Below are 25,117 nucleotides of genomic sequence, written 5' to 3' on the forward strand. Positions count from 1 at the left end.
TCTTTAAGAAAATATTCTAATAGCCTGAGTGGCTGCAGCATGGCAAACCGGGCACTCTGGGTCGGTCCTCTCGCAGATCCGCACAGCGCACTCCATGCAGAAGAGGTTATGGCCGCATGGCACCAGGGCTGCCGTCACTTCGCTTTCAAAACACACCATGCACTCCCGGCTGCTGGAGATGGATGTCCGGGCAGTGGTGTTGGCTCCCAGCTTGGAAAATCCTTGCAGTGGTTCCCCTGGAGACCTTCTGGGGAGCCCAGAGAGGTTAGGCTCTTGGATAGAAGAGGATGGGGAGCGATGCGAGTTAGGATGGACGGCGCCAGTGCTGCCAGATCGTTGCTGCTTAGAGAAGAGCACTGAGACGGGGTTGGTGTTTTCCTGCCCGGCCCACATGGGGGCACCAGATTCTGGCACCCCATAATAGAGATCTTGTTTGTTCACACCATAGTTAGGAAAGAGGTAACCATAATTGAAGTCATTTTGGTCGTTCAGTCGAGGTGTCTCGTAGACCGGGTCCACAGAGCAGTCACCGATGCACCCAAGGCTGTTCTGTCGGAAGGTGGAGAGGGGCTTGCAGCCTGGGGCAGGGGTGTGGACCCGCCACGCCTCTGAGTAGCGGTTCTCCATGCTCGAGTCAGGGCTGCTGGACAGGAAGTCATTCTCATTGTTATATTCCAGGATCTTGCCCGTCCTCACCGCGATGTGGGTCTCAATCTCCTCCCGCGCCCGCTCCACATTGCCGGGTGCTCCTGTGATCTCGAAGACGGGGTCCCGGTCCCGGCTGGGTGTGATAATGTAGGTATTGGTTTGCTGCTGGATCCGCTTGATGGTGGCCCCTTTGGGACCCACTACCAAGCCCACCACACGATAGGGTACACGGACCCGGATGGTGACTTGGCCGGGCAGGGTAGGGGCGCTGCCAAAGTTGGTGCCGGCCTTGTTGCGAGAGGCCCGGATCATGGAGAAGTGCTCAGCCGCCGAGATGATCTCCCGCCTAGCCATGGCAACGTCCTCCCGCCGCCCTGTCACCATGAAGACTGGCTCCTCGCCGCGCACTGGGGTCTTGATGTAGGTGTTGGTCTTTGCCCTCAGAGCTTTGATCTTGCAGCCTTGGGGAAAAGCAAAGACAGAAAACAAGGGAGAGGGATTAGAGTCAAGGCCTTCTCCCCAACATCCTCTGCACAAAACCCCACCTGGCGCTCAATTTTCCCTCACGGCCGACTCTGGGTCCCAGCCCCATCAGGGGCCCAGCAATCTCCCACTCCAGACCCAGTCCTGCCAGGGGCCAAATGACCAGAACCATGTATTCTACACTCCCAGGTCTGTGCATAGTGACCAGTTCGTCCAATGGTCTCCCCCAGAAATTTAGGGCCTTAACATGATATAGCTCAATGTTTTATGATCAGCAGCCTCCCCCGACTCCATCCTTCCAAGCAGGGGGTGCTGGGTAGCGATTCCACCCAGCAGGTCTATAGAGAGAAATATGAGGCTCTGGTACATCCTTCGCTGGGGCCTCATCCTCTCCCCATTTCATTTTATTTGCACAGACATCACAAGTGTTTTGGGGGCTCCCTGAGCTCAGGGTCCCAGTACAATTGCCTCCACTCTCTCCTCCTCAAGTCAGCCCTGCCCCTCAGCCCCCTGCCTGGGGAGCAGGGGAGGAAGGGGCCCCCACCCCCCTCAGACACACACTGCGGAGGGGGGGAGGAAGGGGCCCCCAGCCCCCTGACACACACTGGAGAGAGAGGAAGGAGAGACCTCCCTCCTCCCCCCACATAAACACTGCATGTAGAGGCCTCAGGAAATCACCTGCCCTCTGCCCCATAGTGGCTGGTGCCCCCAGTCCCCTTCTCTCTCTCCCCCACCCCGCCAAGTGCCCTATCGTGTCACCCTGAGAACCGTGTCCCCTCCCCTACACACTGCCTGGGCCCTGAGGGGGATTAAATGGCTCCCATGGCAACGCAGGATTCAGCCTGCCTAAGGGGCTCCGACCCGTCATTCCCACCGACATTAGTAGGCCTTATCCCATTGACTCCCATGGGGGAATAACGGGACCCTGACTGCAGACAAGGGAGGCTCAGCCCCTCTCAGCACATTGAAGGTCCAGCTCCTAAATGTAACTGTTGGGTGAGGGGATGAGTGGTGAAAAAGAGGTGGGTTGCTTGAAGAGATGGGTTTAAAGGACGGATCAGGTGTCTGGCAGAAAAGTGTCCCGGCCTAAGGGGCAGCATGATGGAAAGCATGAAGCAGAGAGCGGGGGATGAGGTGAGGAAGGGATAATGCAAACAGCAGGGCCTGGGTTCCCCAACCAGCCAGTGGGAAGCTGGCATGAAGCCTTCCCCGCCCCCAACAAAAGGGGATAAGGATGATTTAAACCCTTGAGCGAAGGGTGATAAGGCCACGGGGCTGAGAGTTTGGACTGAGGACCACATGTGAGGACAACGGACTTTGTTACCCCGGAAGGGGTGGAATTAAAAACATGGCCTGTCTGAAGAGCTGAACTGCAGCAAAAGACAACCCACTGCAGGACTGGAGCAATCACTGGCAGGGAGCACTACAGAGGAAAGAGCTGCTATGCCATATCCAGCGGCGAGGGGGCGAGCCAGTGGGGAGTCTTGTTATATTAATTTAGATGGAATATATGGGCCCGAAGAGTTAAAGCTGTTAACTTGACCCCGTCTGTCACTGTCCCACATTAAACAGTGTTAAATAACCTCTGGGGTTTGGTATACAGAGGCTGCTTAGTACCATGGCAAACATGCTAGGAAATTCACGCCCAAGGTTAGAAATGTATTGATTGAAACACACAAAAGGAAAAGAATCAAAAGATGGCAAAAAGCGTTGGAACTGAGATTGAGTGATTATGCAAAACAAATTTAATCAAAGCCTCTTTTTAAAGAGGGCGAATACTAGTTAAAGTCTTTTATTCTGTCAAACAGTCCTTGGTGGGGAAAAAAGGATTAGTACTGGTGTTCAGTTCTGAGTAGGGAATGATAGCCTCAACACAGAAGGGAGAGGGGGGCAACATGGGGAAAACACAGCTTTTGTTGATGTTTTTAGGGTACAGGGTGACAGGTCAGTCAGGAATGGATGCTTTAGGATGCTCTCAACCCTACCTCACCTCCGATCATCTCAGTGATCTGGTCCGGTCCCTCTCCTGGTCCATCTCAGGCCCTGCAGGACTGAATGGACTGCCTTATGCCAGTGTGGTATAGTTGACTTCAAGATCAGATAAAAAGCAGAGAGAGAGAGAGAGAGAGAGGAGAGAAGGAATATAGTGGGGGACAGAAAGATACATGAAGGAGGGGAAGAAGACAGAGCAGGATCTCACTCGTGTGAGCCTGGGTTCCTCACTGGAGCAGCAGTGATGGTCAAGTGTCCCCAATGGAGTAGCAACGTAAAAATCCCTATGCCGCAGCCATAATGGTTATAGCAGTTCCCTTTCCTCCCAAGCCTCTTTTTAGTGCCCCAAAAAGTGTGATGGGTGGAATGGCTCATTCTTTCCTTATTTTGCCCACCAATTAGGCCTAAGTTCCAAAAAGACGGTTACTCACCTTTGTAACTGTTGTTCTTCGAGATGTGTTGCTCATATCCATTCCAGTTAGGTGTACGCGCCGCGCGTGCACATTCGTCGGAAAACTTTTACCCTAGCCACTCAGTGGGCCGGCAGGTCGCCCCCTAGAGTGGCGCCACCATGGCGCTCCATATATACTCCTGCCGGCCCACCCGCTCCTCAGTTCCTTCTTGCCGGCTACTCCGACAGTGGGGAAGGAGGGCGGGTGCGGAATGGATATGAGCAACACATCTCGAAGAACAACAGTTACAAAGGTGAGTAACCGTCTTTTCTTCTTCGAGTGATTGCTCATATCCATTCCAGTTAGGTGAATCCCAAGCCTTACAAAGGCGGTGGGGTCGGAGTGAAATATGGCAGAATAAAACTGCCGAGCCAGAGGCTACAGCCTCCCTTGACTGCTGAACCAGGGCATACTGCGAAGCAAAGGTAAGGACCGAGGACCAATGGAGCTTCGCGACAGGTCTCGTGGGTAGAAACACGAGCCAGCAAGGCGGCAGATGAAGCCTGAGCCCTGGTAGAATGCACGGTGATGTGGCTTGGTGAAATATGAGCCAAATCAGAACAAGTGGGGATGTCCGCCATCACCCAAGATGAGATCCTCTGAGAGGAAAACAAGCAAGCCCTCCCTTTGGCCCGCTACCGGGGCAGAGCTGGGGCACCTTAGGAAATGATTCTGTCAGCACAAGATAATGCGAGCACTCCACAGATGTCCAAGGAGTGCAAAGGTTATGCCCATTGCGTTGAGCTGTGGGTAACATGAAAGGCCAAAACACCTTAGGGAGGAAAGCCGGGTGCGGTCACAACTGCACCTTGTCTTTGTGGAACCTTCGTAAGAGCTCTGATCTCAGAGACCCGTCTGGCCAAGACTAGGTTGAGGCCCCAGGGCGGGCCTGGGCGGCGCACCCGAGGGTGCAAGCGCTCCAAGCCCTTGAGGGACCTCGAACCCATAGAGCGTGGGACACTGAACGTCCATCTTAGCCTGCTGGAAGGTAGGGACGGCTGCTGAGCGTATCCTCAGCGATGATACCGCCAGATCCTGCCGCTAAAGGCCAGAGGCAGGCCAGAAAGAGGGGATCGAGACCTCAGCAGGAGCAAGATCGAGCGTACTGCAGCTGTAAAGGAAACGCTTCCACCTGGCTCGGTACGTTGACCAGGTGGAAGGCTGCCTGTCACCCCAACTCAGGTACGCAGGAGCCACCGTGAGGCGAAGAGGCTGCAGGTCCGAGTGACGAAGCCTGTCATTGCCCTGAGTGATGAGGTCTGGGCTGACAGGCCGAGCAACGTGGTATGTCAGTGCTGCCTGGACCACTCTGGAGTGATCATGATGACGCACGCTCCGCCCCTGCGGAATTTGAGCAGGACGTAACGAACCAGTGGGAACAGCGGGAAGGCATAATGCAGTTGGCCGTTCCACGGTATCAGGAATGCGTCCAAGATCGATTCCGAGGAGAGACCTTGGAAGGAGCAGGACACCTGGCATTTCCTGCACTCGCGGTGAGCGAACAGGTCTGTGTGAGAAACCATTTCCACTTCCGGAAAGCGGGACGCCTCACATGGGGCAGAGTGATGACTCGTAAGACAGGAAAGACCTGCTGAGTCAAAGAGATAAGACGTTCCGAACGCCTGGGAGAAAGGACGTCGCCAGCTCCATCGAGCGGGCCATGCAAAAGACCCGGAAATGGATGGCCTCCTGACAAAAAAGGGGGAGGACTATGTCCCCCCTGAATGCTTATGAAGCACCTGGCCATTGTGTTGGCTGTAAACACCGAGATACAACGGCCTCGCAGCTGCCGCTGGAACCCCTGGCACGCCAGGCGGACTACTCTGATTTTTGGGGCATTAATGAGGAATGCCAGCTCTCTAGAAGACCGAAGGCCTTAAGCTCGGAGGTGACCATGAGCACTCGAGCAGAGAGATGATGCGTCCGCCGTCAGGGGCAGTGAGGGCTGGGGCGGATGAAACCGCATCCTGTCCACACCAAGGAGGGGGTTAGCCACCACTCTAGGGAGCCTAAGGCGTTCGAGGGAACGGTGACTACCATGACCATTGGCTCCCTGTCCAAGCGGTACGCCGAGGTGGGCCAGACTTGGAGAGGACGGAGGCGGAGCTTGGCGTGTTTGGTTACAAACTTGCGGGCAACCATGGACCCAGGAGACTGAGACAAGAACGAGCTGAGGTCGTTGGGAAAGCCTTCAGACCTCAGATGATTGATGCCATCGCCTAAAACCGCAGTTGCGATAAGCAGGCTCCGGCTAGGCAGGAGACCAAGATAGCCCCTAGGAAGCCCAACCTCTGCGTGGGAACCAGAGTGGATTGCTCTATAGTAATCATCAGGCCTTGATCTGTGAATAAGACCGTGACGATGCCCACGGCTGAGTGGGTTGTGTGTCAGAGTCTCCTCGGATAAGCGAATCGTCCCAATACGGAAAAACGCATATCCGACATAGCTACGGTAGGCGGCGACTATGGCCGTAAACCGGGAGTATTCACCGCTGGCTATAAAGCGGAGGCATCTCCCATGCGGAGGGAAGATGGCATTGCAAAAGTACGCGTCCTTCCTATCCAGGGCGGCATAGTAGCCCCCCGGAGGCAAGGATGGAATAATGGTTCCCAGGGATACCATGCAGAACTTCAACCTTATCCCAAACCGGTTGAGTCCATGCAGGACCAGGAAGGTCTGACCTGTGGTCGAGTGGGGGACTAGGGCATAACGGGAGTAAAACCGCTAGCCCCTTTTGTCCGCTGAAGGGGGACAGGGCTGGAGCAATTTTAAGGTGGTACCTATGCTCCATCGTGCGCAGGACCCAGCGACCTAAAAGTAACTGGGGCCATGCCAGGAGAAAGCGGGATCAGGATCCCGTCCTGCGACTGGTACACCGCCCTCCGGTGAACCTTGGAAGGTCCGTCTTTGGTCCCAGTGGTAATTGCGAGGGACCTCGACTTTGGCTTTTTAGGGGGCCTGACGTTTGTCTGCGACCACCTTGGCCTTGCCGTTTTCCAGAGTTCTGCCTCTGGCTAGGCACAGAGTATGGCGGCTGGGGCCATAAAGGCCTGCGTTTGGTCGCAGGCGTATACATGCTGAGATGCATTAGGACCCTATTGTCCAGCAGGCTTCGCAGTCTGGGGCTGTCTCTGCCGCGAAGATGCCTTTACCAACAAAGGGTAAATCCTTTCCCCCGTCCTCCAAGACGGCAGCGAACTCTAGGTGGGAGGTTCGAGGGAGAAACTCCTCCACCCAGGTGTTATAAGTATCGCAGCTAAGCAAGGCTTGTTGCTTCGCACCCCAGAGGTGCAGGGCCCCTGCAGAATACACCTTGCATTCGCCAAGGCTCTTTCCGCTTCGGGGCTGGCGCCCGCTGGCCATGATATCAGGATCGTGGTCCTGAGCATAAAATCCGCGCATATGGGGTGACACGGATGCGTGTCCGGACGGCCATGGAGGTACTAAAAGAGGGCACGGGCCGAGTCCCTGACTCACTCGGACCTTGCCCAACTCGGCACCGGGGACCGGCATCGGGAGGCGTATCGGTACCTGGAACGAGATCCAGACCCGCAACCAGAACGGTGTCGGGAGGTCGACCGAGATCTCGAGGCTCGGAGAAGAGCTACAGGAGTCAAGGTACCTGCCCCGGTGCCAGATGTCGGAACGGTGCCGATAGCGGGTCGGCGAACGGGATACCGACCGGTGCAGTGAGTGTGACCCGTACCGAGGAAAACAGTACCGGGACTGCCAGTGGTGTCCGGCGTGCCGACAGGACTTGGCGCGTCTGCGGGACCGTGATCATAGACGGTGCCGCTCTGCTGTACTGACAGGGGACAGTCCCTTGAAGAGACTGTATTACCCGTACCGGCGGTGCCCGGGTCAGGCAGCACTGACTCCGTCATGGCACTGAGAGCCCTCGCCGTTGGTAACATCTCCGGCGCGCAGGGAACAGCAGGCTCAACCACAGTGCGTACTGGGGAGCTGTCAGGCACCGGATTCGACGGCCCTCGTGGGGCCGGGATCCATGGTACCGAGGTCATCAGAGCTTCGGTAGGTGCCGGTGCCGGGAGAACCGAGTTAGATAAGCCGTCTGGCTGGGGTGCCGTCAGCACTGAAGCAGCGGGAGTAATACGCTCAACCACGGCGCGTGCCGGGGAGCCGTCGGACACCGGATTCTACGGCCCTTGCGGGACCGGGATCGACGGTGCCGAAGCAGGTGTCGGTGCCGGGCGATCCGACTTAGACTAGCCCTCTGGCCGCGGTGCCGTGGGCACGGAAGCAGCCGGAGAAGTAGCTCGACCACGGCGCGCGCCGGGGAGCTGTCAGGCACCGGATACTATGGCCCTTGCGGGACCGGGATCGACGCTGCCGACGTCATCGGTGCCGCAGCAGGTGTCGGTGCCGGGCGATCCGACGTAGACGAGCTCTGGCTGCGGTGCCGTTGGCACGGAAGCAGCCGGAGCAATACGCTCAACCACGGCGCGTGCCGGGGAGCCGTCAGGCACCGGATACTATGGCCCTTGCGGGACCGGGATCGACGGTGCCGACGTCATCGGTGCCGCAGCAGGTGTCGGTGCCGGGCGATCCAACGTAGACGAGCTCTGGCTGCGGTGCCGTTGGCACGGAAGCAGCCGGAGCAATACGCTCAACCACGGCGCGTGCCGGGGAGCCGTCAGGCACCGGATTCTACGGCCCGTGTGGGACCGGGATCGACGGTGCCGACGCCATCGGTGCCGCAGCAGGTGTCGGTGCCGGGCGATCCGACGTAGACGAGCCCTCAGGCTGCGGTGCCGTTGGCACGGAAGCAGCCGGAGCAAACGCTCAACCACGGCGCGTGCCGGGGAGCCGTCAGGCACCGGATTCCACGGCCCTTGTGGGACCGGGATCGACGGTGACGACGTCATCGGTGCCGTAGCAGGCTGTCGGCGCCGGGCGATCCGACTAGACGAGCTCTCTGGCTGCGGTGCCGCTGGCACGGAAGCAGCAGGAGCAATACGCTCAACCACGGCGCGTGCCGGGGAGCCGTCAGGCACCGGATTCTACGGCCCTTATGGGACCGGGATCGACGGTGACGACGTCATCGGTGCCGTAGTAGGTGTCAGCGCATGGCGATCCGACTAGACGAGCTCTCTGGCTGCGGTGCCGCTGGCACGGAAGCAGCAGGAGCAATACGCTCAACCACGGCGGGTGCCGGGGAGCCGTCAGGCACCGGATTCTACGGCCCTCGTGGGACCGGGATCGACGGTGCCGACGTCGTCGGCGCCGGGCGAGCCATCTTAGACGAGCTGTCTAGCTGTGGTGCAGCTGACACCGAAGCAGCAGGAGCAGTAAGCTCTACCACGGCGCGAGCCGGGGAGCTGCCAGGCACCGGATTCCCTGGTCCTGGGGGACTGGAATCGACGGAGCCGAAGTCATCGGTGCCTCTGCAGGCCGGATAACGCAACTGAGGCGAGCTCTCTCGCTGCGATGCAGGTGGCACGGAAGTAGCGGGAGCAGGGGGCTCAACCACGGCGCGTGCCGGGGAGCCGCCAGGCACCAGCAGAAATCGTAGACTCTCTCGACCTCGGAAGAAGGGAACGGTGCCGAGTCGACATCGGTGCCGGCGACGGTCGGTGCCGGAAGGCCCTGGTGGTACCGGCGGGGTCCGGTGCCGAGGAGGCGCTTCTGCCCGCCGCTTGAACATCGCTCCGCGCCCAAGGTGGAGGGGCAAGTGAAAGTCCCGCACCTTTTTGTTCTCGGCTTAAAAGCCTTGCAAATGGGGCACTTATCTGTCAAGTGTGATTCTTCAAACAGGAGTCATGTAGATCTCTCTTCGGCCGCGGCTTCTGGTAAGCCGGGCCCCTTTTGAAAATCTGGTGAGCCATGCATGGCTCCGGCACTGGGCTCACGGAAGGGCTACTTCCTGAACCCCGCTAACTAAACTAACCATGTTAGCAAAGGAAAAACGTATAACCATACAAATATATATATATAAAAGTGTTATAACTGCATAATTATATACGAGAAAACGAGTAGCTAGGGAAGTGGAGGTCAGCTAAGCCGCGCTCCACTGTTCCAACGACCGACACGGGCGGTAAGAAGGAACTGAGGAGCGGGTGGGCCGGCAGGAGTATATATGGAGCGCCATGGTGGCGCCACTCTAGGGGGCGACCTGCCGGCCCACTGAGTGGCTAGGGTAAAAGTTTTCCGACGAATGTGCACGCGCGGCGCGTACACCTAACTGGAATGGATATGAGCAATCACTCGAAGAAGAAGCACCAGTTTTGGCTCATTAATTTCTGGTCAACTGCTCCTCTTGTTTACCAGTCATAATCTTAATGCAGTCCTTGGGTAATATCAGTCAGTCCTCTCTACTGAAATTAATTTACTCTTTCTGTCTCCTTAAATCTTTTCTTAAAACAGTTTTATACAACAGGTCATTGTAACAATTCATGAACCTTTATCCACTTTCCACTGGCTAGGCTCACAGTTGTAGTAGACCTGCTAGGCCTTCGCGATGACCTGTTATGGAAGTATCTCTGGCCTCTCCCAAGACTGGGATTTATTGTGCTGGGACATGGTGAGAGACAATCCCTGCCCTGAAGTACTTACAATGTAAATAGACAAAGGAAGAATGATTATCCCCTTTTTACAGATAGGAAACCAAGGCACCGAGGGTAAATGATTTGCATAAGGGCAAACCAGGAGTGTGTGATAGAGGCAGGAAACCAGATGTCCTGGGTCCTAGCCCAGCACCTCAGCCACAAGACCATCCTTTTTATAGGTAGAAATAAGGGATAATTACTAGTTGAAAAACAAACATCCTTTGTAAGTTGAAAGAAAAATTCTTCCTGTAGGACAGAGATTCTATTAAAAACTCCTTTTTAAAGCATCTCAACTTTGGGACCAATGCCTGACATGATTTGTCCCATTTGAAATAATGAAGCCGGGAGACTGGCAAGCTCAAGGGGGATGGTAGATGAAGCCTTTCACCTCTAACCCATCCATTCAAATCGTGTTGGTAGTGACCCAGTGTTGTTAACACCTGGAGGCTATTGGGTTGCTTGTGAGAAACAAGTTCAGCAGATCTCAGCGACACAAAACCAGCTGTTGTCACTGGATCCCTTATTGTCAGCCTCAGTGGAGAGAGAATTGAATGTGCCCCTCTCGGTCACAGAGATGATCCCCTCCAGACAGAGTTGAGGCACATTGGGAAGTGTGGTACGTTTGGGGTGGCAGGTAGAATCTTGCATTGCCACTGCTGTGCTGGTATTGAAAACTTGCAGATGATCAGCTCTGCCCGCACCCTGAGTTCCTGGAAAGACCAGTCACTGGCCACGTTGAGCGCTCCACAGGCACATGATCTCACCAGCTGGCTCTCAGCCTTTCTGCCAAGCTGTGGATCACCTAGAAATTCCTCTGCTTTTCACTTTGTCTAGGGCTAACCATTCCCTCTCCCACTGCAGCACCAAACCTGCAGGTAGCCAGCAGCTGTGCCCCCCAGCCCAGCCCACTTAGTGGCAGCTGTGCCTCTGCCTCGCTGGCTTTGCTGCTGGATCAGTGGAGCCGCACATCTACCAGCTCCATCCCCCTCTCCAAAGCCCCACTGTGAAGAAGTGCACAGAGCCGGACTGCATGGTGCTTGGGCCCTGCCCATGAGCCCCAAATCTTCCTGTGGAACTGCATCAAATCTGCAGCATCTGCTGCCACAGAGGAAGCAGCATTTTGCCCTAGATGAATTTCAGAGAGGTGAGATATGCAAAATAAACAGCCCTGGCAGCTGATAGTACTGCATGAGCTGTAGCAAGGTGAGCTACCTTCCTATACTACTTCCCTGTCAATATCCTAGATGCTAGAGGAACCCCATCAAAGTGCTAAGAGGAGAACTGAATCTCCAAGGTCCAGTTACTCAACTTCTCTACTAAGGCTGCCTGGTGGTTTTTCTGGTATGGAACTGGACTAGCCCCCCCCCCCACTCACTCCACACAGGCCACTGAACAGTTGTGAACCTTCTGGTCATAACTGACCTGGGTGAGATTTACACACCATCCTAAAAGGGAAAGAGTACATACCCCACTACCAGTCCCCTCTCCCCTGGTCAAAAATTGCTTCCTGTCTTTTCAAAGGGAGGGAAAGGAGATTCATGGTGGTTTGATGTAGGAAGGAGCCATGGTACAAACAGCCTTAGACAAGGGAAAGAAGGAGATCTGAAAATGATCGGCTCCCTGCCCGTCCCCCCACAAATCTGCAATAGGCAAATGGGGTTGTTCCCAGCTGCAGCATGTTGACCTAAGATGTCTCAGTTACAGCTAGTCAGAAAAAGGGATGTCTTCAACCTGCTTCAGTCTCGATAAATACAGTCCCTCCTTGGTATTTGCTGACCGGGGAGCACAAAGGTTTCAGTTCCCAGCCGGAGCTGTGCAAACCCTAAGCACAACCACAACTCACCTGCTTTCCCATGCTGTTACAGCTCCAAAAGCTGGACCCGAATCTGAGTATGTCTGAAATATAACTGAGATCTGGAGGCAGGAAGGATTTCCTAGTTGGTAGAACATAGACTCATAGACTCATAGGTCAGAAGGGACCAATCTGATCATCTAGTCTGACCTCCTGCACAAGGCAGGCCACAGAACCCCACCCATCCAATTTTATAACAACCCCTATCCCAGGATCGAGTTATTGAAATCTTCAAAATTGGTTTGAAGACCTCAAGCTGCAGAGAATCCACCAGCAAGCGACCCGTGCCCCACGCTGCAGGGGAAGGCGAAAAACCTCCAGGGCCCCTGCCAATCCACCCTGGAGGAAAATTCCTTCCCGACCCCAAATATGGCGATCAGCTAAACCCTGAGCATGTGGGCAAGAGTCACCAGCCAGCACCCAAGAAGGAATTCTCTGCAGTAACTCAGTTCCCATGCCATCCAACATCTCCCCGCAGACCACTGAGCAGACCTATCTGGTGGTAATCCAAGATCAATTGCCCAAATTAACAATCCTATCATAACATCCCCTCCATATACTTATCAAGCTTTGTCTTAAAGCCAGGAAAGTCTTTTGCCCCCACTACTTCCCTCAGAAGGCTGTTCCAGAACTTCACTCCCCTAATGGTTAGAAACCTTCGTCTAATTTCAAGTCTAAACTTCCTAATATCCAGTTTATACCCATTCGTCCTCGTGCCTACATTAGTACTAAACTTAAATAATTCCTCTCCCTCCCTAACGTTAAGCCCCCTGATATATTTATATAGAGCAAACATATCCCCCCCCACTGCGCTTGTGCAATCTGGGACCGACTCTTAGCTCTGCCACACACTGAGAAGCACGCCACTACCTTTGGAGACCTGAATCCCACTTTAAAACGTGATCTGGGGGGTCCACATCCATTGACTTTCACTGCACTGAGGTTCCTTTTGAAAAAGTGACGCAGGGCCAGATTTTTAAACACATTTAGGTGTCAAAAGATGCAGATAGTGGAATTTTCAAAAGTGCCCAGGCAGCCACTAGGCACTTATCCACACCTTCAGCCAAACACATACCTTTAAAAATCTGACCTGTAGGCTCCTAAGTCACTTAGGTACTTTTGAAAATTATTACCCTTTATTTCCCCTGTGCCTCAGTTCCCCATCTGTAAAATGGGGATAAAACCCAATAATGATTGTGAGATGCTCAGATACTATAGTGAGGGCCAAAAATGTACCTACTAGATAGACCAAAGACTAGATGTTAAAAGTATTTAGGAGCCTCACGATCCAGGTAGATGTTTAGTGAGATCTTCAAAAGCACCCAGGCACCTAATTCCCCCAAGTGCCTAAGTAAATCACACTATGTGCCTATCTGCATTGTTAGGGTCCTAAATACACCCTGCTGCTTTAGACTGAGTGGCACCAAATACGATGACATCACATCGGAACACAACCAATGAACAGAGGAACAGTGGTGGTGTGGTTAAGGTGCTCGCCTGAATCTGCTGGCCCCACGTTCCTTCCCAGCAGATTCAGATGGAAATCAGGCACAATCCAGCTGCAGGTTCTGCAGCTCACTCTAGCCCCAATCTCTATAGCAAACTTCAGGACAGCCTATTCTCTGCTACACCATGCCTCGTGCAGTCATTTCCACCTCTGCCAACCAAATCAGGCAAGTCTGTAGTGCTCCATACTCATGCAAATGACTGCATAAGGTGCAGGACAATGGAGCACCTGGCCCGATAGGGCTACTGGTAGATTAAGGAGATAAGGCTGTGATCCTCTGACTGGCATTATCTGTATTGGGAGACTGCACTCCACTACCTCTGTAACCCCCTTCCCTGGAAAACAAGCCACTTCCTTGCCTCCTACTGCCCTCCCGTCCCAACCTTCTTTCCTGCCTTTACATTGTACCTTTAACACACCACAGCCTACAAAGAGGTGTTCTGTACCCAAAAAACTGGGACGACTCAGCTCGTAGGCTGAAACATTATTATTTATATAGATCCTAATAGGTAACAGCAAGTCTCTGAGCTGGGAGCTCTGGACTGGAGTTCGTCTTGCAAGATACTCTCATTGCCGGGGTCAGCAGCAAGGATTGAACTCTGCCTTTTCAGCACAAGGCCACTCACTTGAGCTACAAGGATAACACTAGGTACAGCCACTTTTTTTCCTTCTTTTTTAAGACCTGCAGCAGCAATTGCAGTGTCAACTGACTCGGGCTTGTGCGATGCGGATAAAAATAGAAGTGTAGATGTTCCCGCTCAGGCTGAAGCCCGGGCTCTTAGATACGGCCCCGTCGCTGGGTTTCACTGAAGCCTGGAACACCTACACTGCTCATTTTAGCTCTGTCGTGCAAGCCTGAATCAGTTGACCCAGGCTCTGAGAGTCACTGCTGCAGGATTCCCACCCCCCACTGTAGATGTGTCCTCTGTCAGCTGGCAATAGAGGTAGACTGTTTATATGGTTCAGAAGGGCCACCCAGAGGATTCAGGGGGCCTGGGGCAAAGCAATTTCGGGGGCCCCTTCCATAACAAAAAAAGTTGCAATACTATAGAATACTATATTCTCATGGGGGCCCCTGCAGGGCCCAGGGCAAATTGCCCCACTTGCCCCCCTTCCCTCTCCGGGCAGGCCTGTGGTTCAGTCACTAGATAGGGTTGCATAAAGCATACTGGACCACCACATCATGCTAGTCAACCACTGTGCAACACAACCATTTGGGCTGCATTAGATCGTATGGCAATGAAATACAATGACACCACATCAAAACGTCACTAGCTCATAAGTAAAGAATGGTCTGGTGCTTAAGGCACTGGCCAGGCACTCAGGAAACATGGGTTCATGTCCCAATACTGCCACAGACTCTCAATACAAGTTAGAGCAGGTCACTTAGCCTCTCTGGAGAAAATACTCCTCTGCCCTTTATTTAGGGCAGGGCCTGTCTCTTACTATGAATCTGTACAGAGCCTAGTACCATAAGTAATGTGACAACACCTAACTCTGCCAAGACATCGATTTCACAGAGCCCCATGGAGGGAGTTGCTAGATGCAACCCTGAGAAAGATCAAGGCAATTCCCAGAAATCCAGGCCAGCTAGAAACCCTACCGAGTGCTATCCAGCCTGATGCTACTCCCCACTGAGATTGTGCCCTGCAGTAGATTTGCAGTGCTTTGTCCAGTCAAGGTTTAAAATGGCTCACGTGGACTGACTACTATTTACTATTTGTACCGCAGGAGCACCAGTCAGGGATCCGGGTCCGTACAAACAGAACAAAAACACAGTCCCTATCCCACAGAGCTCACCATCTTCATAAGATTAACCGAGAGTCCATGATGTCCTGTGGGAGATCACCCCACCATTATATAGTTAATGACATGCTTCTGCCTTGGGGAGAATGTTCACCTACTGTGTGGGACTGAAGTTACGTTTGCCCGAACACCCTGGTATTTAGGTAAATAGGTCTGCATCCCAGGAGCAAGAGTCCCGTTTGCATCCAAAATAGAATGTCAGGTTATGCACTTGCCAGGGGCGGACCTGGGATCTGCTAACAGGAGAACCAGGGACAATGGTTGCACACAGATTGAGGGAGATCCAGGCCCAGCCTGATAGGAAACAGTCAAGCAGGTGACGCAAAGGGTCATGCAGGCAGAGACAAAGGAAGGGGGCTCCATGCTGGGGAGAGATGGAAGGAAACCAAGGCAAGATATACATGAATTGGGACAAATGTAGAACAAGATCATATAAGCTGGAGCAGGTAGGGAGAGGTTACAGTGATAGCGAGAAACAAACAGTGATGGGGGCGGGGGGAGAAGGAGAGACGCAGGGAATGGCAATGGGGACACAGGCAAGGAGACAGCACAGGAGAAAGGGGGAGGGAAGATCTGGAAACGGACAAAAGGACGCATGGTGCAGCTGATGGTGTGAGAAGCAGGAGGGAGGGTCTCCAAGCGGCCTGCAGACAGGAGAGCTAGCTTTGCAGAGACAGACAGATGGGGGAACCTTTGCTTTAAACTAAAAAACACAGGAAACAAGATTGACCAACACCCAACCATTAAGCCAGGAGGCTCCTCACAGTCCAGTGGGCCAGATCCTCAGCTGATGTGAATTGGTGTAGTTCCACAAAAGACAATGAAACAGATTCTCAGCTGGTATAAACTGTTTTAGTTCCATTGACTTCCAACTGAGCCACGCTGAATTACACCAGCTAAAAATCTGGCCATTCTTATATTTGATTTATCCATTTATACTTATGATATCCTGAGCCCACATCCAATCCTGATCTCGCTCTATGCTAGTGTAAATGAGGGGCGTAACTCCATTGACTTCAGTAAGTGCATTTTTTGGCAGCACAAACCAGAGTCAGGATCCAGCTCTATTCATCCCAGCTGAAATAAGCAATAAGGATGGCATCCTTTCCCCACAACACACATAGACTCCTCCTTTCCCCTGTTTTTGTTATTCAAGGCTTTTTCTCATCTCTAACAAACAACCCAGAACAAACCTCTTTACTTAGTGGATTAGTAAAGGGCCAGATTTGCCCAGTACGCTATCAAGAATGTAAAACTAAGTAGAGAAGAGAACCTGCAGCACATTTCTGTAGGGAAGTAGTCTTTAAAGCTTTGCACAAACATCACCTAATTTATCCCTGCCAGCTAGGTTTTTATATTGGGAAGGGAAATAAGCCTTTGCTTGTCTATACAGGTTGTTGGTTTTTTTTAAAAACTCAAGTTCATTGATCGCCAATTAACTCAAGTTCACTAACAATTTTGTAAATTATTTCACTAAACTACAAACCTTTGTCCAAGAATAAACCTTTGTGGCATGTCCAGACTTGCACGTACAAACGAGTTAGCTAACTGGAGGCAATTGGTAATCAGTTAACTCCAGCTAAAAAGTCTAGTCTGGCCATATCCCAAATATGGTGATTAAAAATACTGGAAGATTGGAATAGAATGAGTCAAATTCTCCTCTCTGTTACCCCAATGTAAGAGCCTGCTCCAAAAATACATGGAAGTTGAGGGATCAAAGATTAAGGGCTTGATTTGTCATTGCCCTGCACCTAGAGTTATTTAATCAGTGCAGTATGGGTGTAACATGCTATCGTTTGCACACACTGGTCCCAATACTTTTCTCATAACTGGTTTTACACCAGTGTGATTCCATTGAGAGCCAATTCTTGTTTGCATCAAGATCCCTTTGCACTGCTCTGGCAGCGTCAAGGGGGCCTTAAAGTGGATCTAAATCACAGATGCACTCACTTTGGGTGTAAATGCTGATGCAAGGCACAAGGCAAAAGAGAATCAGACCACTAGAAGTTTACACCAGTGTAAATCCAAAGTTAATGTCACTGATAGCAAAATGCAGCTTTTCATTTCCAAGACTGAAGGCCAGATCCTCAGCAGCTGTAGCTCCACCGAAGCCAACATGAATGATCTTCAGCTGGTGTAACTTCACTGAAGCCAGTGCATTAGACCCTCAGATCAAGGAGAAAATGGTGCTACGCCAATTTACATCAGCTGCTAATCTGGTCCTGAGGTTTTTAAACAGATCACATCAACTCAGTATTGGTCTTTACACATATATATATTTTTAAGATATAAATAATTCCCATAGACAAAAGTTTTCAGCCTGATTCTCTTTCACACCACCCCCTTTACACCGCTCTGGTGTAAATTACATACATATGGATCTGCTTTAAGGCACTTTTAGGCTGCCAAAGTAGCACAAAGGGGCCTCAGAGAAAATGAGGACCTGGCCCCTTATCTGTAATATTCATAACATTAAAAGAGGCCTGTAAAATAAACAACCATCAAATATATCTGTGTGGCAAAACTTGTTTTGTTGCTGGTGAAAGTTGAGTTCAAAACACATACCCAAAGCACCAGAAACATGCAACCACTAATTAACTGTTGGGTGAGATTTTGTTGCATTGCTGATGAAAGCTGTATTAAAAAACACATACACACGAAGTACCACAAATAAACAACAACTAAATCTTTTTGCAGTGAGGCCTTAGTGCAGTACTCATGCAAGTTGTGTTAAAAAAACACCAACACACCCCAAAATAAGTAATCACTGAATTTCTGTGTGGTTGAGGCCTTTTTGCATAGGTGATTAAAGTTATTCAACACACACACACATATACACCCCAAGACACCACAACCAACCACCATCTTGTTGTGTTGCAGATGGAAGTTATGCCAGAGAAAAACACAACCTCGACAGCAGATCTCATACAGCAAGGCATCATCATGCAGGGTGGGTGTGTCAGTGTTGTGCCCGCATGGCGCAATCCTGACGTCTGACTTTGTCACATGTTTTAGACCTCGCTGGGAGAACTGCACAGGGATGGGAGGCTGCCAGACAAAGGTGGGAAATTGGTGGTGGTAATCTGGAGGGAGGGGACCAAGGACTAAACAGCAACGTGTTTTCCTGCCGCCCTAGATTCTAGCGACCCGACTCTGCAGTGAGGTTCATTTGGTCAGCAGTAGCACAGCCAGCAGCCAGACCCAACACATGGAAAATTCCCTTTGTCTCTCCAGGCTTCACTTTCTCCTCCTGCTACACACACTTTTGGTTAGGTTCTTAAGAACCACCCAGGGCAGATTTCCCTCTTGCATCAACTGGTGTAAGTCCAGACTAAGCTGGGCCTGAATCTCCTTTACACTTGACACCGCTCGCTCGGGCACACAGCCCAGTTTACACCCAGAGTGAGAATCGGGCCCCACTGCACCGAAAGGAACTAAAACTGGGATTTCCGTGGCAGAGCAGACAGCAGGATCTGACCCAGAGCTGCTTCCCTGATTCTTTTAGACACACCTCCACATGGGGGGCGAGGGGAGGAGATAGAATCATCAGGCTGCCTCAATGAAAAGGTTCCCTCGGACTGTTTTTAAATGCAGAGAACGTTAGAGCGACACAAAGAGCCCAATCACCTGGGGTTACTGGGGCCTCTTGTTATTTGACTTCACCTCACCAAGAAAGCACAATTTATGTTAAGCTCCCTCTCAGCATAATCTCGTCTCTGTTGACAACAGGGCTAGTAAGAGCAGGCAGGGAGATGCTTCACTAGAAAGTCTCTCCGGATTTAGGGAGTAATGATGTTGCCATTGCTAATAAAATAATAAAATAGTAATAATAAAATTATATTTTATTGTTATTATAATTATACCTAGATCTTACAGAGGACTTCTTTTCTCAGACAGGGTGGGGGCGCACAGTTTGCAAATCCACAGCTGGGAGCATTAGAAAGCAAACCTAATCCTCCCCCATCCCTCTACCATACTTACAAAGAAATGTGACTGCATATCAGCTCAGGATGCTGTTTAAAAACTGGAAGCCCCCAGCTAGCCGCTACCTTCCCTGTGGGTGGGAATGGCACCAATTAACCCAGCAAAACATTCAACTCCTTGCCTCTCTCAGGCCTTTCCACAACTAGGCCCTGGGCTCCCCAGTGAAGAACCCAGGTGTTTTAGCGCCTCCGAATTTTGTTCCTTTTAAAGTCCTAGGCACATGTAGTGAGGGGTCACACCTCTCGCTCCCCTCCACTCTCATCTGGCATCAGTCCCCTCTCTGACAATCTTGATAGTCTGGGCACAAGAGCCTTCTCCTTTGCAACTCTGGTCTCTCTGCTCTTCAAAGTCACCTGCAAACCTATTGAACTTCTCCCCTGCCCTCTGCTATGAATTTTGCATTTAACTTTGTGAGCATATTTAGCTCTTGGGAGCAGCTTGCATGGGTGGTAGAATACTGGAGCCAGTAGTAATTCAAAGCACTCCGGGGCAGACCTAGAAGGGACCCAGAAGAGGTAAACATCTGCAAACCCAGCAAAGCCGTATTCTCCCCTAGCTTCATGTACAGAGGGGGTGAACAAGGGGCTGGAGGCCAGGCAGAGGTGCCCCCAGTGGGTTTGCATCTCCAGTGGCCATAAGCAGCCAAGTAGGGGTTTGCCTAGGGGTCATTGCTCCCACTCCAGCTGTGGAAGGGAATGCCTGGTTGGTCCAGGTACCGACCATGGCTCCAACCCCCATGCACGCGGAGTTCATAAATGCCACTCTCAGGAATCATTATTACTTTGTTCCCTGTTGATCCTTCTCTGGTTTCCTTCCATCCACACTGATTTAAAAAGGCAGCAACTGGCTCATCCCACAAGATATCCAGGTTCATTGCTGACCTTTGTGGCAAGATGGGGGAGGAAGTGGCCCTATGTACATGGCTAGCAGCATCCTCCAAAAACCAGGCTCTCCAGGGAAAAAGCCAGTGTCCTAGTGATTCAGAATCTTGTCCCTTTTAAAGTCCACAGCCCACATAGGCTGGGGTTGCATCATTAATGAGGCTCCTGCAGTTTACAGAATGCAGCTGGCTCTTTAAGGGCATATTAACCGTTCCCAAGGAACATGCGTATCTATCAAGCACAAGTTTATTTCCTGGAGCATCTATCATTCAAACTGGATACACCCCTCCCGCCCCCAAATTAAGCCACTTTGCAAAGAGCGCTACAACCATTCAAATAAAAATACATGTTCTGGCAGTGTAAAGGGGTCTTAAACTGGGCAAAAATTGCACTGCTAGAAGTGTGCAAAGAGGCCTTGTGTGTGTACATTTTTAATAAGTTGCACCTGGACAGCTGGGAAAAGTTTTTTTTTTTTAAAGATCAAGAAATTTAGCAATTTATTTAATTGGAACAATGTCAAGTTTAAAAGAAAGACAACTGGTTTTGATTAAAAATCCTCAAACAAGTTTTTAAAAAAGGATATTTATATCTCTTTTCCATACATTTTTATCTCTTGATCCTCAGATATCCACTGAAAGCAACCATTCCCCTTTAATGTATCACAGGCTTGCATTGGCTTCATCCACTCTATTAAACAAGGGACCTCATTTATAATCTTCATGCAGTGGGTTCTCCAGAGACTCCAGGCAGGCCTTTCAAAAGAACTCAGCACCCATTCACCTAACCAAAGTGATCAGGGATAGCACCCAGCAGCACCCATTGTCCTCAATGGATGCTCAGCACTTTTGGAAACCTGTACCCCATCATCTAACCTTCAAACAAAAAACAGACCCCCAAAGGCATAAGATTAGACAAGAAAGAAAAAAAAAAGATCAATCCTCAGCTGGGGTAAATCAGTGTGGTTACATAGACTTTAATGGAGTGAAACTGATTTAAACCAGCTGAAAATTTGTCATCTTGACTTTAAATGGAGCAATGCTGATTTACCCCAGCTGGGAATCTGGCCCATGGATACTTACCAGTTTCCCAGACATTGGAACCAACCCTCCCGCCTCACAGGCAAACCACTAGTGGGAGAATTGCAGCAGGTTTCTGTGTTTCCTTCCATCACTCCATTCACAACACACATACTGCTGCATACAAAACAAATCAAAACACACCCCTCTCCTTTAGTTTGGGTCAGGGATGCTATCCAGACAGAAAACAACACAGGCATCTTTCTGGCATCATATAACATTTCCAGTTTTGATTTGGTCTAACAAATCTCCCTCTCTCTCAACTTTATTAAACAAAGGGGGCCTGATTCTCCATTGCCCAGCACCTGGTGCAATCGTTAACACTGGTGCAAACACCACCCTGCTGACCACACTCACTCTGCTCTGGTGTAAATGACTGCACATGGCATAGGGGCATTGAGAATTGGGCCCAGGGAGATCTTCTTTGATAGCAACATACCCCCACAACCCCCATCCCCTCTATTCGCAGAGACACTGGGCCAGATCCTGAGCTTGGTGGTATGAATCCAGAGTGAAATCCATTGACTTTAACAGAATTGCCCTAGGTTTACACCGAAATCAGACCCCTGAGGCGCTTTTGCCCACACTGGGGTCTTCTAAAGGCACCTCACTGATGGCAAAAGGCCTAAAACTTGCTTTCCCAGAAGAAAGTCAAGCCACTAAAGGCCCTATTGTTCCAATATATGTTCCACTTAACCATGCACAACCATTAGGCATCCATATTTCTCCCTAATTCCCCCCCCTCCCCAGCATCAACCTCAAGAAAGGACCCCCTTTGCCTTTACTCTCTCCCCACATCTGTCCAACAGCAAAACTCCCTGCTAAGGACAACTTTGACTCAGGACCCAAGAAGAGGCATTTGGTTTTTGAACTGCAGTTTTGACCAGTCACGCTTCCAGTGCATCAAGTTACTTGTTTAGAAACAAAAAAAACACATCCCACTTATCCCACACTGCTTCCCCCCCCCAACATAAAACTTCTCTCCGCCAGCCGTATTAATTTTAACCCTGCGTTAGCACTGGACTGATGGCTTCCAGGAATAATTCCTTCGACTTGGAAGCCTGGAAGGGGGTGGAGGGGGAGAGATGGGCGACTTAGGAGTGGGTGTGGTGTATATATATAATTTTTTAAGCCCTCCTCCATTCTACCTCGCTTCGAATGGAGCCCGTAAAGAGAACAAAAGCATTACTGTCAAAGAGATTCTGGTCAGCTCTGGGGGGGATAGAAAAGGAGGATGGAAAATGAAGAATAGGGCACAAGCAGGATTGTTAAATTCCAAACCCTCCAGTCACATGATTCCAGCAAGAGTTCAACTTTCATTAATCTGTTTTTTGAATCCTTTATAGGCCTTAAGAACGCCTCCCCCCCAACCCACAGCACAACCCCCCGACTTCCAGCACGGAGCCCAACAAAGGGGATTTTCCCCTCGCCCCGCCTCGCCCCCGTGGAAAGAATGAGCGCACGAGTCTCCCTAGCCGGAAGGCAGGGAGTGTGGCTGGAGAGAGACATATTTCACACCAGCAAAGTAGCAAAAATGAGGGTTTTTTTCGCCAACGAGCGGAATGATCTCACACACATTCCTCCGGATTTCAGAGCAAACAAACCAACCAACTCGGGACCATCGCTCCCTGCACTTCGGCCCAGAGAAGTCCTCCTCGTTTCAGTCCGGGGACACCGGGGGAGGGTGGGGAGGGGAGATCCAAAGTGAGCTGTATTTCTCCCGGAGGCAGAACATCCCCATTTCCCCCCTTTTGTTTCTTGGCATTATGAAGCACTTTGAAGGGTGATGAGGAAGAAAGGAGAAGGGATGTGGGGAAAGCATTTCCCTCCCCCTGCAGTGGCCATTATTCATCACCGGAGAGGGTGGGTGGAAATACTACTAATAGATGGACCTAGTCGATAACAATGGGAGAGGAGGCCTCACAATGGGGCGGCGGGGGGGGGGGAGAATCTCAAGCGGACACTATTTAACTTTAAAACCCACTTCGAGTTCCACCCCACCTCCCCATAACGAAGGGGAAAGACCGGTGTGTGTGTGTGTGTGGTGTGGGGGTGTGAGTGTGTGTGGGGGGGGGGGGGGTGTTCCCCAGTGATGCCAACTGAGCGGGTGGTTTAACTTTTACCACTTCCACGCACCCCCTCATCTTAACAAAAGAAATAGGTAGGATGCTAGACGTTGAAGATGGGGGGCGTGGAGGCAGGGAAGAGGAGACAGAGTCATGGGGGGGATGTCTGGGAGGGGAGGCAGGTTAAGAAGGGGGGTCGCTCGAGCAGGGCACACACACAAAAGCCCCCCCCCACACACACCCACCCACGCGTACCTTGCCTGCCCACTATCTCCGCCACGTGCTCCGAGCTGGGCACGGGGACGCACTCCGTGGTGTTGGAGCTGCTCTTCAGCCGCAGCTCAGCCTCCTTGTACAAGGCGCACAACTTGGTCTCGGCCGCCCCGGCGGTGGAAGCGGAGGACGAAATGGTCGCGGAGCCTTTCGGGGCCGGCGGGGGCGGCTGCTGCGGCGGCGGCGGCTGAGGCTGGGGCGGCTGCTGCTGCTGCTGGGGCGGCGGCGGCGGGTTATTGTTGTTGTTGTTGCTGTCCTCCGCTCCCACCACCACGGCGGAGGAGGAGGAGGAGGACGGGTCCCCCAGCCCGAGCAGGCATAGCTGATCCAGGGCGAGCTGCAAAGCTCGGTCATCCTCCAGCAGCGCCCTGTCCTTGCTGCTCCCCGCGAAGCAGCCTAGCTCGCCGAAACCCCCGTTCCTTTCCATTATCCCTGATACTACCAGGCTAGGCATGGCTAACAAAGACTTGAGAGGGGGGTGGGTGGTGGTGGGTTGGGGAGGGTGTGTGTGTGTGTGGTGGTGGCGGGGGGGGAGTGTGAGAGAGAGGAGGGGAGTTGGGGGGGAACAAAGAGCTTGGGAGAGAGAGAGAGAGGAGGGGGGGAAAGGCAGAGAGAGAGAAACAGACAGAGGGAGAGAGAGAAAGGGACCCTCCGCCCACCTCCCCTCGCACTGGCCAAGCCCCTTTCTCTCTGTCTCTCTCGGTTCCTTTCTGTAACCTGATCTCTCTCTCTCAGGCACTTCCACTCCAATGTGGATCCCCTCCCACCTTTGCCCAGAAAAGATTCCCCCACGCAGCCTCCCCCCTTGGCAGACCCCGCCTGGCTTTTGAGGGGTGTGCGGAGAAAGAGGCGCAAGAAACAGCAGCAGCCAGCGTGTGCAAAAGGAGGGAGACGAGACGGGGGGGAAACTCTTTTGTTTTAAATTCCCTGGCTGCAGCATGAAACTGACACTCAGGAGGGCCCCGGAGGCTGCTGGGGGATGTAGTTTCGCCCACAGGCGCACACACCCCCTTTTCCTGCTGCTTCTGCAGTCTAGGAAAGAGCGAGAGACAGAGAGGGAAAGAAGGGGAGGGAGGAACGGATGACAGAAGGTAAGAAGCCTGGTATTGTGGTTAAGGCATTGGCTTGGGACACAGGAGATCTGGCTTCGGCCACTGGTTCCCCTTGTGACCATGGGCCAGTCACTTAATCTTGCAGCATCTGATCCCCCAACTGTAAAATGGAGAAAATAATCCTTTCTGGTCTCCACAGGATGCTGGAAGGATAAAATCCACAAATGACAGCGAGAGACTCAGAACCTGTTGTGATAAGTATAGGGAGAGGAAACTAGACAGGAGTAAAGAGAGAGAGAGTGGGCCTGCTCTTGTTTAGACCTGGGCAAATCAGGAGTGAGTCCACTGAAATCCAGAGGAGAAGCAGCCCCAGAAGCTAGAAGGAGCGGTGGGGGCAAAAAGGAGCTAGCTGGGAACGGAAACGGATGCACACACACAGGCCCCTGATTCAGCAACAGGGCTGCATGTGGGTGCTCTGT

At 52.0% G+C, this 25,117-nt stretch overlaps 1 protein-coding gene across 1 annotated transcript; it reads right to left on the reverse strand.

Moving 5' to 3' along the window:
* On the reverse strand, positions 1–24,079 carry MEX3A (mex-3 RNA binding family member A). The gene is made up of 2 exons (XM_030542095.1): positions 23,569–24,079; positions 1–1,109 (listed from the first exon to the last, which is right to left on the reverse strand). Exons 1-2 carry the CDS (start codon positions 24,038–24,040, stop codon positions 4–6), a joined length of 1,578 nt encoding a protein of 525 aa, XP_030397955.1. The 5' UTR covers positions 24,041–24,079; the 3' UTR covers positions 1–3.
* Between the last annotated feature and the right edge of the window lie 1,038 nt (positions 24,080–25,117).

Source organism: Gopherus evgoodei, chromosome 24, assembly GCF_007399415.2.
Source record: "Gopherus evgoodei ecotype Sinaloan lineage chromosome 24, rGopEvg1_v1.p, whole genome shotgun sequence".
Classification (NCBI taxonomy): domain Eukaryota; kingdom Metazoa; phylum Chordata; order Testudines; family Testudinidae; genus Gopherus; species Gopherus evgoodei.

What these genes read in the sequence shown, in the direction of transcription:
- MEX3A (XM_030542095.1), bottom strand. Translation starts at nt 24,040, where the DNA reads ATGCCTAGCCTGGTAGTATCAGGGATAATGGAAAGGAACGGGGGTTTC. An exon ending in GGAGATAGTGGGCAGGCAAG is followed by an intron (nt 1,110 to 23,568) that starts GTACGCGTGGGT and finishes CTTTTCCCCAAG; the next exon opens with GCTGCAAGATCAAAGCTCTG.